This window comes from Podarcis raffonei, chromosome 11 (assembly GCF_027172205.1).
Source record: "Podarcis raffonei isolate rPodRaf1 chromosome 11, rPodRaf1.pri, whole genome shotgun sequence".
Classification (NCBI taxonomy): Eukaryota; Metazoa; Chordata; class Lepidosauria; order Squamata; family Lacertidae; genus Podarcis; species Podarcis raffonei.
The window spans coordinates 25,277,922-25,291,079 of NC_070612.1; the positions used below are offsets into that span (position 1 = coordinate 25,277,922).

The 13,158-nt window shown below is 40.1% G+C and overlaps 1 protein-coding gene across 5 annotated transcripts in view; it reads left to right on the plus strand.

Moving 5' to 3' along the window:
* The window catches only part of KIF2A (kinesin family member 2A), a 46,439-nt gene that overhangs the window by 4,752 nt on the left and 28,529 nt on the right, over positions 1 to 13,158 (plus strand). For all 5 annotated transcript variants that reach the window (XM_053408586.1, XM_053408583.1, XM_053408585.1 and 2 more), the window contains exon 2: positions 11,700 to 11,794. In XM_053408586.1, coding sequence (XP_053264561.1) covers positions 11,700 to 11,794 — 95 coding nt within the window. The remainder of the gene's footprint in view (positions 1 to 11,699; positions 11,795 to 13,158) is intronic.

Here is a 13,158-nt window from a genome sequence, read left to right on the forward strand (position 1 = left end):
TGGTTTGCTGTTTCTTCCAGTGTTCCACTTGAACGTTTGCCTATATTTGAAACTCTGAAGGGAAAAATAAAAGAGAATTTGGAATAAATAAATGATGAACAGGGAAAGGGTTAAGCACCAACAAAGCCACACATTTGATTACTCTCTGGAAGTGCGAGTACTCTCTGTTTCGAAAGAGGTCATGGTAATGTGTCATATAGCTGGGTGTAATATCTAGTTTGTCCTGAGGGAGGGAGAAAGCCGGGAGCAAAAATGACATAGAGTTTGTTTCCTGTCCTCCAGCACCTCTTGACTTGGGGATTCCTCAACTTCAGTTGGATATCTGGACACATGGGCATTATAGCAAAATAATTGGCTGATCAGGCTGCCAGGACAGCAACTCACATTACTTTCATAAAAAAAGATCATGAGTAATTTATCTCAATCTTTTAAGTTCCTGGAAGACAAGTGGCAAGACCTGTATTTTAGATTGTGGTTAAATATGTAATTTCAGAACTGAAGGAATAAAGTTAGTCTGCCTCAGATAATGATTGGCCATGCAGTCTATTCCCACCAGTATTGAAAGAGGCCCCGCCCACATTGGCATGCTGGTGTCCATGATTTTCAAGTGCATGGCAGGCCTTTCTGTGCACCCAGTTCAATACTTAGCTTCAATTCTGGGTTGATCTGCCAGCTTTATCTGTTCCTGCACTCCTTGGAAGGCAAGGCTGTCTGAGGGGCAGAGGGAAGTCAGTGACAAAATAATTCTTTTCTATTTGCAACTGTGTGGTGTAATATGACCTAACTTCCACTGTGCCATGAACTTCAGTATTCTTTTCTTCTACTTCCTGGTTAGCCAGCTACTACCTTAGTAATCCAGAGCAGCTCTGTTTGCTAGTGCCTTATGTGTAACACCCCATTGTTTCCTGCTGCTGTGCAGTGCTAGGTAATTAGCAGCAAGAAAAATCACCAGCAAACATGCCAGGGTCTGGATTTATAGACAAGCAAGAATACTTCATACATGAAGAGGAATATTTAATTTAATGGGGCAAGGTAGCTGTGACTATGATGAGTTCTATTAACTTCAATGAAAACGGGACATCTGCATAGATGCTCTGTTGATATATGCTGAAAACGGATCCTGTTGAAGTGCCATTTATTTTTTGCACTTATTGTGTAATACATATCTAAGGTCAGAAATGCCTTTTACACCAAGAATTGTAGTATGCACACTGTGGTTTATTTGTTGACATTAGACCCGATTACTTCCATTTTTTATGTCCACTCCCATTTTGAAAGTTAAGCCTTTTACTTAAGAAAAAAACTTCTATACTTTGTAGAAATGTCTGATTATATAAAAGCTGCTAGAACTGCGTCAGCATTATCTTTGGGTGCATGGGGGGTGGAATGGACGTTTAGCCCATTTGGTTCAGTAGTGCTTACTTCTTGGGAGGTGTGTTTAGACTGGCAGCTGCAGCGGGTAGAAGAGAACTGAGGTATTGAAAACTTGTTAAACTTAGACTGCAATCCTGTGCCATTTACCTGGGAGTAAGTCCTATTGAACTCAGTGGAGTTTTCTTTGTAGTAGTCCTGTAAAGGACTGTACTGTTATTCTGCAATTTAAGCAAGTCATGAAAAGATGTGCACATGAATTACAGTAATGCACTTCTGAGACATGGCCACCTGAAAAAGCTAATTAAAGATTCAGCTCCCTGCATCTTCAGCTACATGGGCCTCTAGTAGCAGGGCTTCCCTACCTGAGACTGAAGAGCCTCTGCTAATCCTTGTACATAATACTGGGCAAGATTGACCTGTGCTCTGACTTGGTTTAGCATTAGGCCATTTCATACATTTATATGATGAGTAAGCATTGCCCCAGAGCAATTAGATGAGTTGGTAAGTGACTATTAGCTTTTTAAGGATAGAATATTGCCTCCCACACTGTTTAACTTTCCATTCTTGCAAGGGAGAAAGTAAGAACCCTACACCTTGTTTCCACAATACTCTTAAGCTCAAAGGAAGAAACAAGTTCTAAGGCTTGAATGGTACTGTTCACTTTTCCAGCTCATGAGCTTTCATTCTAGGAGGGATAATCCTACCTGCAGTCTGATACAGCCAAGTGTAGGGCAATATTAGTGCTATGCTATGTTCTCTAGATTGAGGGCACAAGGAGAAGGGGACGACAGAGGACGAGATGGTTGGACAACGTTCTCGAAGCTACTAATATGAGTTTGACCAAACTGCGGGAGACAGTGGAAGACAGGAGTGCCTGGCGTGCTCTGGTCCATGGGGTCACGAAGAGTCGGACATGACTAAACAACACGACAGCGCCACCCGCGAATAGCAAACTTAAGTGCTAAAGTTTTATTTGTAATGCTGCACTTAGACTTTCTGTTTGCTGCTCTTCTACAGCTTAGTGTTTGGGGCATAGATTTTACATTTAATGAGCAATGGAAGGAATAGATCACCATGCAGATATGTAATTAATGCAATTAGATTGAAGTGTAATATTATGACTCAACCTTTAGACTAGTTTTTTTTACTTCATGTCTTTGGTGTCTGAATCATACAATGTGTAATATTATAAAGTAAAACTAGAACAGGCTTTGTGGTTATAATAAATAATCATGGATTGTGTAGCTTGAGGTGAGGAGCAAAAGTGTAAGAGGAACAAGTCAAAAGATTTACATCTTAGCAGGGTGGGGATAAGGATATTTCACAGACATTGTCAGTGTCTTGCACAGTGAGAAGTGTGCCTCCATTTCTGGTAATCTTTCAGTCATGTGCATTTTCCGTATTTTCCTTTTAAGGGAGATGCTGTAGAAAGAAGACACATCTCTCTGACACTTTAAGTCACCTTGCAACCCCTGTATTGGGCATTGAAGAAGTCATAGGAGCAATTTTTGTGAGCTTTTTGCTGCCTTGATAACCTGCAGTTTGGGTGTCTTTGTGGTTCTTCAGAAGATTGCCTTCACTCTAAACTAGTTTTGTTCACTTTTGGTGAAGTTGGCTTATAGCCAAATCTTACTGGCTGCGAGGCATCACTGTTGCTAGAAAGAGGAACTATTTTCATACACAAAATCTTGCCAATGCTGCATGTGAGGCTCTGAATGTCAGTGGACCAGTACAATGAAGTAAGCATTTGGCTGTAGGGGGGGGGGACGGTGTTGGAAGCTATTTGGGGGGCCTTGGAGGTCTCCTCACATTAAAAACGCTCAGTGGGAAACATGCATTCCGACAAATATGTGGAGTGTCAACAGGAAGAATGGAAAAGAACTGCTCATGTAGGAGAGATAAGGATAACAAAATGTGAAGGTAGGGAATTGCAGGAAGAATAGACCAGATTATAAGGAAGTATTCTCTTTTTTTAAAAAAAAGCATCTAAGTGTATGAAGGCAGACTTTTGCAACCTTTTTACTGGAGTATAGACAAAAATAGACTTGTTAAATATTTAGGATTCACACTGAATCATTTTTGAATATAATGGGTAGCATGCCTACCTTTCACTAATTAGTTTGCTTGAAGGCTTTGCAATGCAGTTTGTGTTATTATATAGTCTCTTATTTAACTTTGGTGAAAAATCCATTTGGAAATGGTTTGAAATCTGTTTTTTCCTTGGTCTCATATATCTGAAATACTCAATCTAGTGTATAAATAGTTAAAAAGCTGTGCTAGATCAGATGAAAAGTCCATCTAGTCCTGCATCCTGTTTCCGAGAGTTACCAACCAGAAGACTCTGGGAATCTTCCTTATAGGTCATCAAGGGAATAGCCCTCTCACTGCCTCTGCTAGCAAGTGGCATTCAGGTGCACACTGTGTCTGAACCTGGAGGTTCCATTATAGCTAGGAGCAATGGATACATCTCTGTGAATTTAATCCCCCTTTAAAGCCATATTAGCTAGTGAACATGACCGTATCTTGTGGCAGTTTTGTCTGTTATGAATCTCCTGTCATTCAGTTATATTGGGTGAGCCTGAATTCCAGACTTACATGAGAGGGAGAAGAATCTATTATGTTCTCTTCCCTTCCCTAGGCATCTTTTTTTTTTTTTTTTTGTAAATGAAAAGCCCTCAAATGTGTTAGCCATTTCCTTGTAAGTCCTCTCTTTGTAGGGAAGTTGCTCCAGTTTCCTGATAATTTTGGTTGCTTTTCCTTGCAACTTTCCCAATCTACAATGTCCTTCTTCATTGGAGGCAACCAAAAATCCACAGTTACACCTTATGTCTGTGTCTAGGATGTGGAACACCTTGCCTATTCCTACTAAGCATCACTGGTATTTTTTCCCCAGACACCTGCTGTTTAGTCAACTTAGAGTAGCTCAACTATTGATTATTCTGCACTGTCCTGATGTTAATGGTGCTCCAGTTGTGGAAAGGGATAAGAATATTGTCATACTGGTCTATTTTATTTTCATTCCCAAGCATGGGATTTGCCTTCTCATAGATACCATATCATGGGTCATTGTTTTGATTAAACTATTCATAACTTCAAGATCTGATTAGTTATACCCCAGCAGTTTCCTACTCCAATGTGCATCATTTTATACTTACTTTACATAGAATAAGCTCATTTGCCATTTTATTGCCCATTCTTTTTACCAATTTGGAGGGTTCCTCTTGGATCTCCATGCTGTCTACTTGAGTTTTCACCTTCCTGAATAAATTGATGTCATCTACAGACTTGACTATTTCACTGTCTACCTCAGCTCTAGATGATTTATGAACCAATTAAATAACACCTGACCAAATACAGATCCTTAGGGACACCTCAATACTTGCTTGCTTTCATTTGCAGAAGTTTACATTTATTCCTACCCACAGTACCAGAAAATAGTACCAGAATCAGGTATTAAAATTTCATCAGATCTTTAAAGCCCAGGATAATAGGAATGTCTTCACCTGTGTCTATAACAGTCATCTGTAGCAATGTTGCCGGTTGCCCACCGAGTTGGTGAGCTTCATTTGACAGCAGCAGAAAACCAAACCTACCCCTGCAGAATGCTCTTCCAGTAGACATTCAAGAGGCACCTTCCATATTAACCATCAAATGTTTGCTGAAAACTTCTCTTTGCCACCAAGTTTATGCAGACAATTAAGAAAAACATTTTCTGTAATAGACGACTGGAGATGTTTTAATTTTTATGTGGTTTTTATTGCAATGCAATTGTTGGTAAATTGTTGTTGTTGTTTTAAATATAAAATTGCGGCATATAATTTTTTAAAAATAGTTGAAACTCTTTAAAATCAGGAGAACAATTTAAAGGTGATATAATCTATCTGTACCAATAATGTAACACTGAGCAGACTGCATTGCTCCTTTTCTCGTTTGTGTAGTATTTTGATATCTTGACTTGAAAAAACACTTGTCAACTTTGTTGATAGCCATGAACTGAATGCCCTTACTATAAGACTATAAATCATATATGTAATCTCACTTAAATGAATACAGGCAGTGATCATTTTGCACAAGGGTTTCATTCCCAGACCCCGTGTGTGTCACGGAGTGTGCATAATTTTGCCCTGCCCTGTTATGCCCCCATTTTGCCCTCTTCTGTGTCCAAAAGGACCTGTGCATAAGTGATCGCACATCAATTGGACACATGCTTAAAATGGTTGTCACCTGTATTCACTTTTTTACAAGGAACTGTCCAATTTATGCATCTTTATGGAACTGTAGAATAGCTGTGATTCCAGTTGAGCTATCTGGGTGAGAGCTTATTTGAGGCTCTTGTTTACTTTTTAAAAATCACATTTTTGTCTTGCCCTTCCTCTAAGGGCCACCCCCCCCTTTACAGTTTTACAACCTTAGGGTGTAGGTTTGGTTGGAAAAAACCAAGTAGGCCAAGATGACACAGTGAGGTTCTTGGGTGAGTGGGAATTTGAACTCTCTGTTTGTACATGCCACTAAATCAAACCATGGCTTAGTGCAAATAAGGAAATGTGTGGATTCTTGTTGTGAAGCTCATGACCTCTGTGCTCCTCCCCCAGTCCTGTTGCTGTCATGCCACCAAGGGTTAAACCATAATTTGGTGCTGCTCTAGGAACCCGCTTGTTTGTGCCAGACTGTAGTTTGTTTTCATGTTACATACAAACCTGGTCAGTGTATACTATAACCATCTCAAGGTGGAAAGCATGATTTTTCTTCAAGGGTTGTCACTCATTCATGCAGTTGCAGCTGTGTTTCTGGAAAGTAGTATTGGGAATGGTGTTAGTCTACCCTGTCCTATTTGTTGCGTGCATTGCTACTACTGAGGGTAGCATAGAACATCCAGTCTTTCATAGATTTAAACAATTCTGCAAGTCTTTTGCCATTGACTCTTCTCTACTTGTGATTTCATAACTGCATTGCCAATGTGATGATGATGATGATGATGATGATGATGATGATGATGATGATAATAATAATAATAATTTTTTATTTATACCCCGCCCTCCCCAGCCAAGGCCGGGCTCAGAGCGGCTTACAAGCAATAATAAAAACAAGATGAATGATTACAACTTAAAAACAAAAATAAAAAACAACATTAAAATAATGGAACATTAAAATATTAAAATGTAGCCTCATCGCAGGAGGAGAAGGAAAAGAAAAAAGAGAGGGATGGAGGGAGGGAATCAAATTGGCTCCAAGCCAAAGGCCAGGCAGAACAACTCTGTCTTACAGGCCCTGCGGAAAGAAATCAGATCCTGCAGGGCCCTGGTCTCATGAGGCAGGGCGTTCCACCAGGCCGGAGCCAGAGTTGAAAAGGCCCTGGCTCTGGTTGAAGCCAGCCTAACTTCCTTAGGGCCTGGGACCACAAGGGTGTTGTTATTTATGGACCTTGAGGCTCTCCGTGGGGCATACCAGGAGAGGCGGTCCCGTAGGTACGAGGGTCCTAGGCCGTGAAGGGCTTTAAAGGTCAAAAGCAGCACCTTAAATCTGACCCTGTACTCCACCGGGAGCCAGTGCAGCTTGAAAAGCACTGGGTGAATATGCTCCTATGGCAGAGACCCCGTAAGGAGCCTCACTGCAGCATTCTGTACCCGCTGGAGTTTCTGGGACAGCTTCAAGGGCAGCCCCGCGTAGAGCGAATTACAGTAGTCAAGCCTGGAGATGACCATTGCATGGATCACTGTGGCCAGGTCGGGGCGGGAAAGGTGATGGTTGGTAGGGCTAGTTGACCAGGATGCTGATGCATTGGTCAAGATAGAAACTTAATTTTGTATCAAATTGCATATGGATTCCATAAGTGATGAAAACTAGTACAAGGTGCCAGATAGCCAGGACAGTTAAGTGACCAAGACTGCTTTTGAAATAGACAATGTAGGGATGGACGTAGGAAATGTCCCTTTGTTCTGTGCCTCTTGGTGGCCTTTGGCATGGTATCTTGGTATTTTGTAGGGCTGCCCATGGAAGTTGATGAGAGTGATATCCTAGATTGCTCTTTTTTGACACAGCATGTCTGAATTATCAGGTTGGGGGATGGTTTATCAGATCCCAAGGAATTAATCTCTCTCTGTCACAAGGTACATCTTAATCCCCTCTGCTGTTGGAACCGTTGAGGGATATTGTTTGAAGGTTGAAAGTGAGATACCATCAACATGCTGAGGACACACTGCTTTATTTTTTGTTGCCTTAGTCTAGGTGGAATACTTTCTGGTTTTGTCCAGTCTAGCTACAGAAGATTTATTTTTGCTTATTGGGAATCCATGATACCTCGGGTTACAAACTTAATTCATTCTGGAGGTATGTTCTTAACCCAAAACCGTTCTTAACCTGGGGCACGCTTTCGCTAATGGGGCCTCCTGCTGCTGCGCAATTTCCGTTCTCATCCTGGGGCAAAGTTCTCAACCTGGAGCAACTACTTCCGGGTTAGCGGAGTTTGTAACCTGAAGCATTTCTAACCTGAAGCGTTTGTAACCCGAGGTACCACTGTCATATACTGTAACATGAGGACCTGAATTTATTTTGTTCTTCTGAAGAATCTGTTACATAGCTACTGTATCAAGTGGATTCATAATCATTTTCCTAATTGCTTTTAATTATATAAATAATATTTCAAATAACAAACATCCTAAGATGTAGCTGATGTCGAAGCTTTTCTCAGGAGATTAATTTGACTCCTGCTCACTAGTATTTGAAATGGAATCTCATTCATATGTTTGGCAAGCTTAGTGTGGCCCTAACTGGTTGTTTATCATGTTCTTATAAAAAGAAAATATATATGAGAATTTAGAACAAAAAGCCCTTTAGAGCTAGGGCAGTCTATATCAGCAGGTAACAGAGATATATCCTCTCACAGATTGTCATTAGTTAACATATTCATTTATTTTCAAACATTTGTCAGTTCCTGAATTCTGTCAGTTCTGTGAGTATTGTTTAGTAGCCATAGAACTGCAGAAGACTTAACCTTGGGAGGTGGGCAGTTTCTTCATGTTATGAAGAAACATACTTTGGGGAATCTACTGTCTTCGTGGTTGTGACACATCATATTTGAACAGGAACAGAAAAGCATTATGGTTACCTGCTAGTTTGACCAATACATCATAGGTTTTTAAATTTTCACAAGATGAAGTGGAGAGGGGAAAGGTCAGATATAAGTCCTGTAATCCAGCCAAGGAAAGTTGTATGCAGAAGCAAGCTTACATGTGAACAACCAACATGGATGCAGGTATCCATTTGTATTCATATAGGCAGTACTCTTGTTCCAGTTGAACTGGCTACTTGTATATTTTTATGATTATGGGAATGTGCATCGCAATCCAGAACAACTGCCTGTTGGGCAAGACTTGTATGCAACAAGAGCTAGATTGCGACCATAGTTCTGTGAAATTCCTTTAGGTCAAGAAGTATGTATAGTCAGAATGTTAGACAACACCATTCTTGGTTAGTTTTTAAGGTTCTGGTTCATTCTTAATTTTTCTGTCCCTACAGGTATAAGTTTGTTCTTAGGGTTCTGTCCATACCCTTACCCCTCTCTGCCTCTGTCCCCCCAATTCTTAACCAGAAGTGGTTCCCATCAAATCCCCACACCATTCTTAAAAGTATATTGAGTTCCAAAAACAGTTCTGGTATTTGGAAAGTTGCTGCCACATGCATGGTATTTTTCTCTGGATGTCTTTAACCAGCTGTTCATTCTCAGATTCTCAAACTGCATTTTGAGCTCAACAGAGTTTTACAAGCAGTTTGAATGGTATCTCGGGCAGCAGATGAAATTTTACAAAAGAAGAGGAAAAGTTTGTGTGAGAGTTTAGCCTACACAGGTTATCTCAATGTCTTAATGGATTGTGTATGCCTCCACCTTTCCTCCCCTCTAGGCTATCAGGTTTGGCCAATCAGAAGCAATAACTGGGTATTTTCTTGGATCCATTTTTCGCATATATTTTTACCCTTGCTTCCAGGTAGGCAAATTTAGCTTTATAGCTATGGTATTCAGGAACACATCACATCTTTTTGGATGTGTTTGTTGCTTCTCTCATGGCAGAAATAATTATAATAGAAGAAAATTGTCATTTTAATCTTAAAGCATGTGTCTTAAATCCTTTTTCTGTCCCTTCCATGCTTTTTTGTATCCCAAACCAGGTCACTGTCAGGAAAGAGATGCTCCCCACTGTCTAAGCATGGTGTTCTAAATCCTATCATTCTGTTAATTGGCAGAATATAACTTCATCTCTGGCTAGAATTGATTTGAGCAGTTGAAGAAGCTGCATTAATTAGTTCCACTTTAGTACAGAAGAGCACAAGCCATTTTGTTCAAATATATACTCAAATGGATGCTGTTGAGAGAGAGGCAGGAAATGGAATTGAAACTGGGAAGAGAAAAGTAGGTCCCAAGATGTGTGGGGAAGCACTGAAGGAGTGAGAGAACTGTGTACGTTGTGAATAGGCGATTAATAGGGTGTTGCCTTCATGTGCTGTGTCATCTAAAGGTTGGGTGTGATCAGTCAGTACCTGAAATAGGAAAGGGAAATAAATTGCTAACATTGTTTTTTGTATACAAACTATGAAAATTATTTTGTAATAGAAACTGAATGGCAGGGTTTATTCTTTTAGTAAAGTAGAGTGATACATTTAGAAAGGTGCACACTACTATGTCCAATCTGTTGTACATAAGCAAAATAATTATAAGATTATTAAGTGCTGCTTTTTAAAAATTGCTGCATGTGGTTAAATACCCTGACACCTATTTTTTCTGGGTGATTAGGTGGTTCAGAATTTATTTATGTATCATTTAGTATCAAAAGAGAAATTTTATGACATTCCTCTCTAGATTTTCTCCTATCTTTTTCAAACTTCAAACACTGAAAGCAGGACCAAGTGCTCAGGTGTGCTTGGGTAGGTTTGCAAATTGTCACCTGCTTAGTTGCCATTGGTGAGTAAGAACCTCCTTCAAACAAACAGGCAACAAAGCTTTTGTAAACTGGAAAAGTTGTTTTTCCTTCTCTCTTTTAGGTCATTAGTATCACATTGCAAATGATTAGCATAGGTATATGAAGGAGTTCCATGGGCTTATTTGTAAGGCTGCCCTTATGGGCAATGATCCAAAGGGAGGGAACTGTGTCTTCAGCCAGAGTGTTCTTTGTAGTTTCACAGCTGCAATTTCTATAGCTCAAGACACTTTAAAGACTAGTCAGCAGCTCACCTCATCACCTGTGGAAGCTACAGTGGTACCTTGATTCTCGAACGGCTTAGTTGTCGAACAAATTGGCTCCAGAATGCCGCAAATCCAGAAGCAAGTGTTCCATTTTGCGAACGTTTTTTGGAAGCTGAACATCCGATATGGCTTCCGCTTGAGTGCAGGAAGCTCCTGCAGCCAATTGGAAGCTGCGCCTTGGTTTTTGAATGGTTTTGGGAGTTGAACAGACTCCTGGAACAGATTAAGTTCGAGAACCAAGGTACCACTGTACAACAACATGCAACTGTGCACCTTCCCTGATAATGCCCTGATAAATGGAACCTGCCAGGTCCCATCACTGGTCTGCTTCAACCAGGCTTTTTAACAAGACCTTCAATTAATTGAGTTATTTTGCACTGGCTTAGTTTTATGTTTATTTTGTCCTGCTGAAATCGTTAAATTTGTTGGGTATTGTTATGGTACTATTTTAACTCTGTGTGTGGAGATTACAGTAGTTGCCTTGAGTCTCTTCAGAGAATAAGTTGGGATATAACTTTTAAAAATTAATCTTCACGTAATTGTCTCTGGTGTTGCTATGAAAACTCATTTATTGCATGTTTCTGTGCATATATTGGAGTATATGGGTGTTGTTCCAGAGTAGCCAATGTGGTACCCCCAGCATGTTATTGGACTTCACTTCCCATCAGCCCCAACCAGCATGGTCAGTGGTCCAGGATGATGAAAGTCCAGCAACATCTCAAGGGCACCATGTTGCATACTCCTTCTGCAGCTTCTGATGTAAGTTCTGAGTGTCATTTGACATTCTGGGATTGATTGATAGCAGTGTTTGAGGAAAAATAAAGGGGAATATAAGCCATATTGAAATTTTTTAAAATAAGTATTTTAAAAGGCTGAAGGCCTGCATGCATTGACCAGGTAGTAAGTGTCACCGAAAACAATGGAATTATGGAGTAGAAATGTGATTGCATGTCAGTGGTATAGAAATAAGTGAGATGCATTTTTTAAAAAATAATGAATTCCTTTGCAAATGAAATAATAGAGATGGAATAAAGCCGTTTTGATGGAAATTCTATAAATTGTTGAAGGAGTACTTATACTTCCATTCCAGGCCGAATACATGAAGCTATGGTGACATCTTTAAATGAAGATAACGAAAGTGTTACTGTTGAGTGGATTGAAAATGGTGATACTAAAGGAAAAGAGGTACAATATAATCATATTGACTATAAAAAAGTTATGTTTGTTCTCAGCTGATCTTGGTTCAAAATTGGCCTAATGTATAATATAATGGACCATAGGCATTCAGAATGAAATATAAATCTCTGTGACTGTTTTGAAGATGTACTGGTGAAGTGAAGGCCAATAGAATAGGCTGTATGATGACATATGAAAATAACTATTAAATGCTTGTTTCATATAGATCTGGTTCACACGTCACATTAAGCCATAGTTAAATGTGAAAGTGCAGTGTGCTAGTGTACGCTGCTGAAATTATAAGCACATTGTTCTTCCCTTGCTCATCCTGGCATCAAACAAACTATGAGTCTGGGTTCAGATGTAATGACAAGCAAGACTATAGCTTGTTCTCCAGCAGGGTGGAGGCAGCAGGAGTGGGTGAGGAAAAAAGTGCCTATTATATAGTAGTTTCTCCCCCATTCAGCTGTGCTTTTTTCATGCAACACAAAGGAGAAATAGAGTTAAAATGCTGCCATCAGCATAAAACAGAAGTAGTATCTTGGTATATAAAACTAAACCAGTTGTTGCCATGGTTGCTTGAGATATGTGTCTACACAAATCTGAAACCTACTTTTCTATGTTCAGGGACCCACCCCTCTGGAACATGAAAAGCTAATGTTTTTGGGGGGGGAACTCATCCCTCTGTGGCCCTGACTGTGGTTTTTCTGGAGAACAGGCTGCCTGTCTGTCTAAGACAGCTAGCTCAGAAATTAGCACATTTCTTGGAAAACTGGCAGAAGGAGAAGGCTGGAGTGGGAGAAAATTTTACTCTTTCCTCTTTAAAATACAGGAAGGAGGAGGCTTCAACAGGCAAGGATCGCTGAGTGAGGTGGGGATGCAAAGATGGCTACCCAAAACTGAAAGTTCTAGGTATAAGGCTGAGCTTACCCTAGCAAGGGCCTCTCTGGGAATCGCACTGCTTTTAGAGGTCTCAGTCACATCGTCTTTTCTAAAAAAAAGCTAATAAGAGTGGAGTGGTACCTGGAAGGTACACAAATAAGGGATGAATTAACTTTTTTTTTGGCAAAGGAGTTTGTGTGCTGAATTCTAGAGCGTGTTGCAGTACTGAGAAATTCAGGACTGTGATCAGTCAGTTGTTAAATGATATATGGCTGTCTTGATTGAATAAAAATGTTCCCAGCCCAGAGTATAGAAGGGTGGGATACTCCCTTTTCCATTTCAAAGGGTGCTAGTGGGAACTGCAGATTCACTTTGTGCTAAGTAATTAGACATTGCCACTAATCTTTCCAGGCAAAATAGAGACTTTTTACCCAATATGATGATGTGGAGGCTTCAAATGGAAGTGAGCTGCTACTCTGCGGCAATGAAAC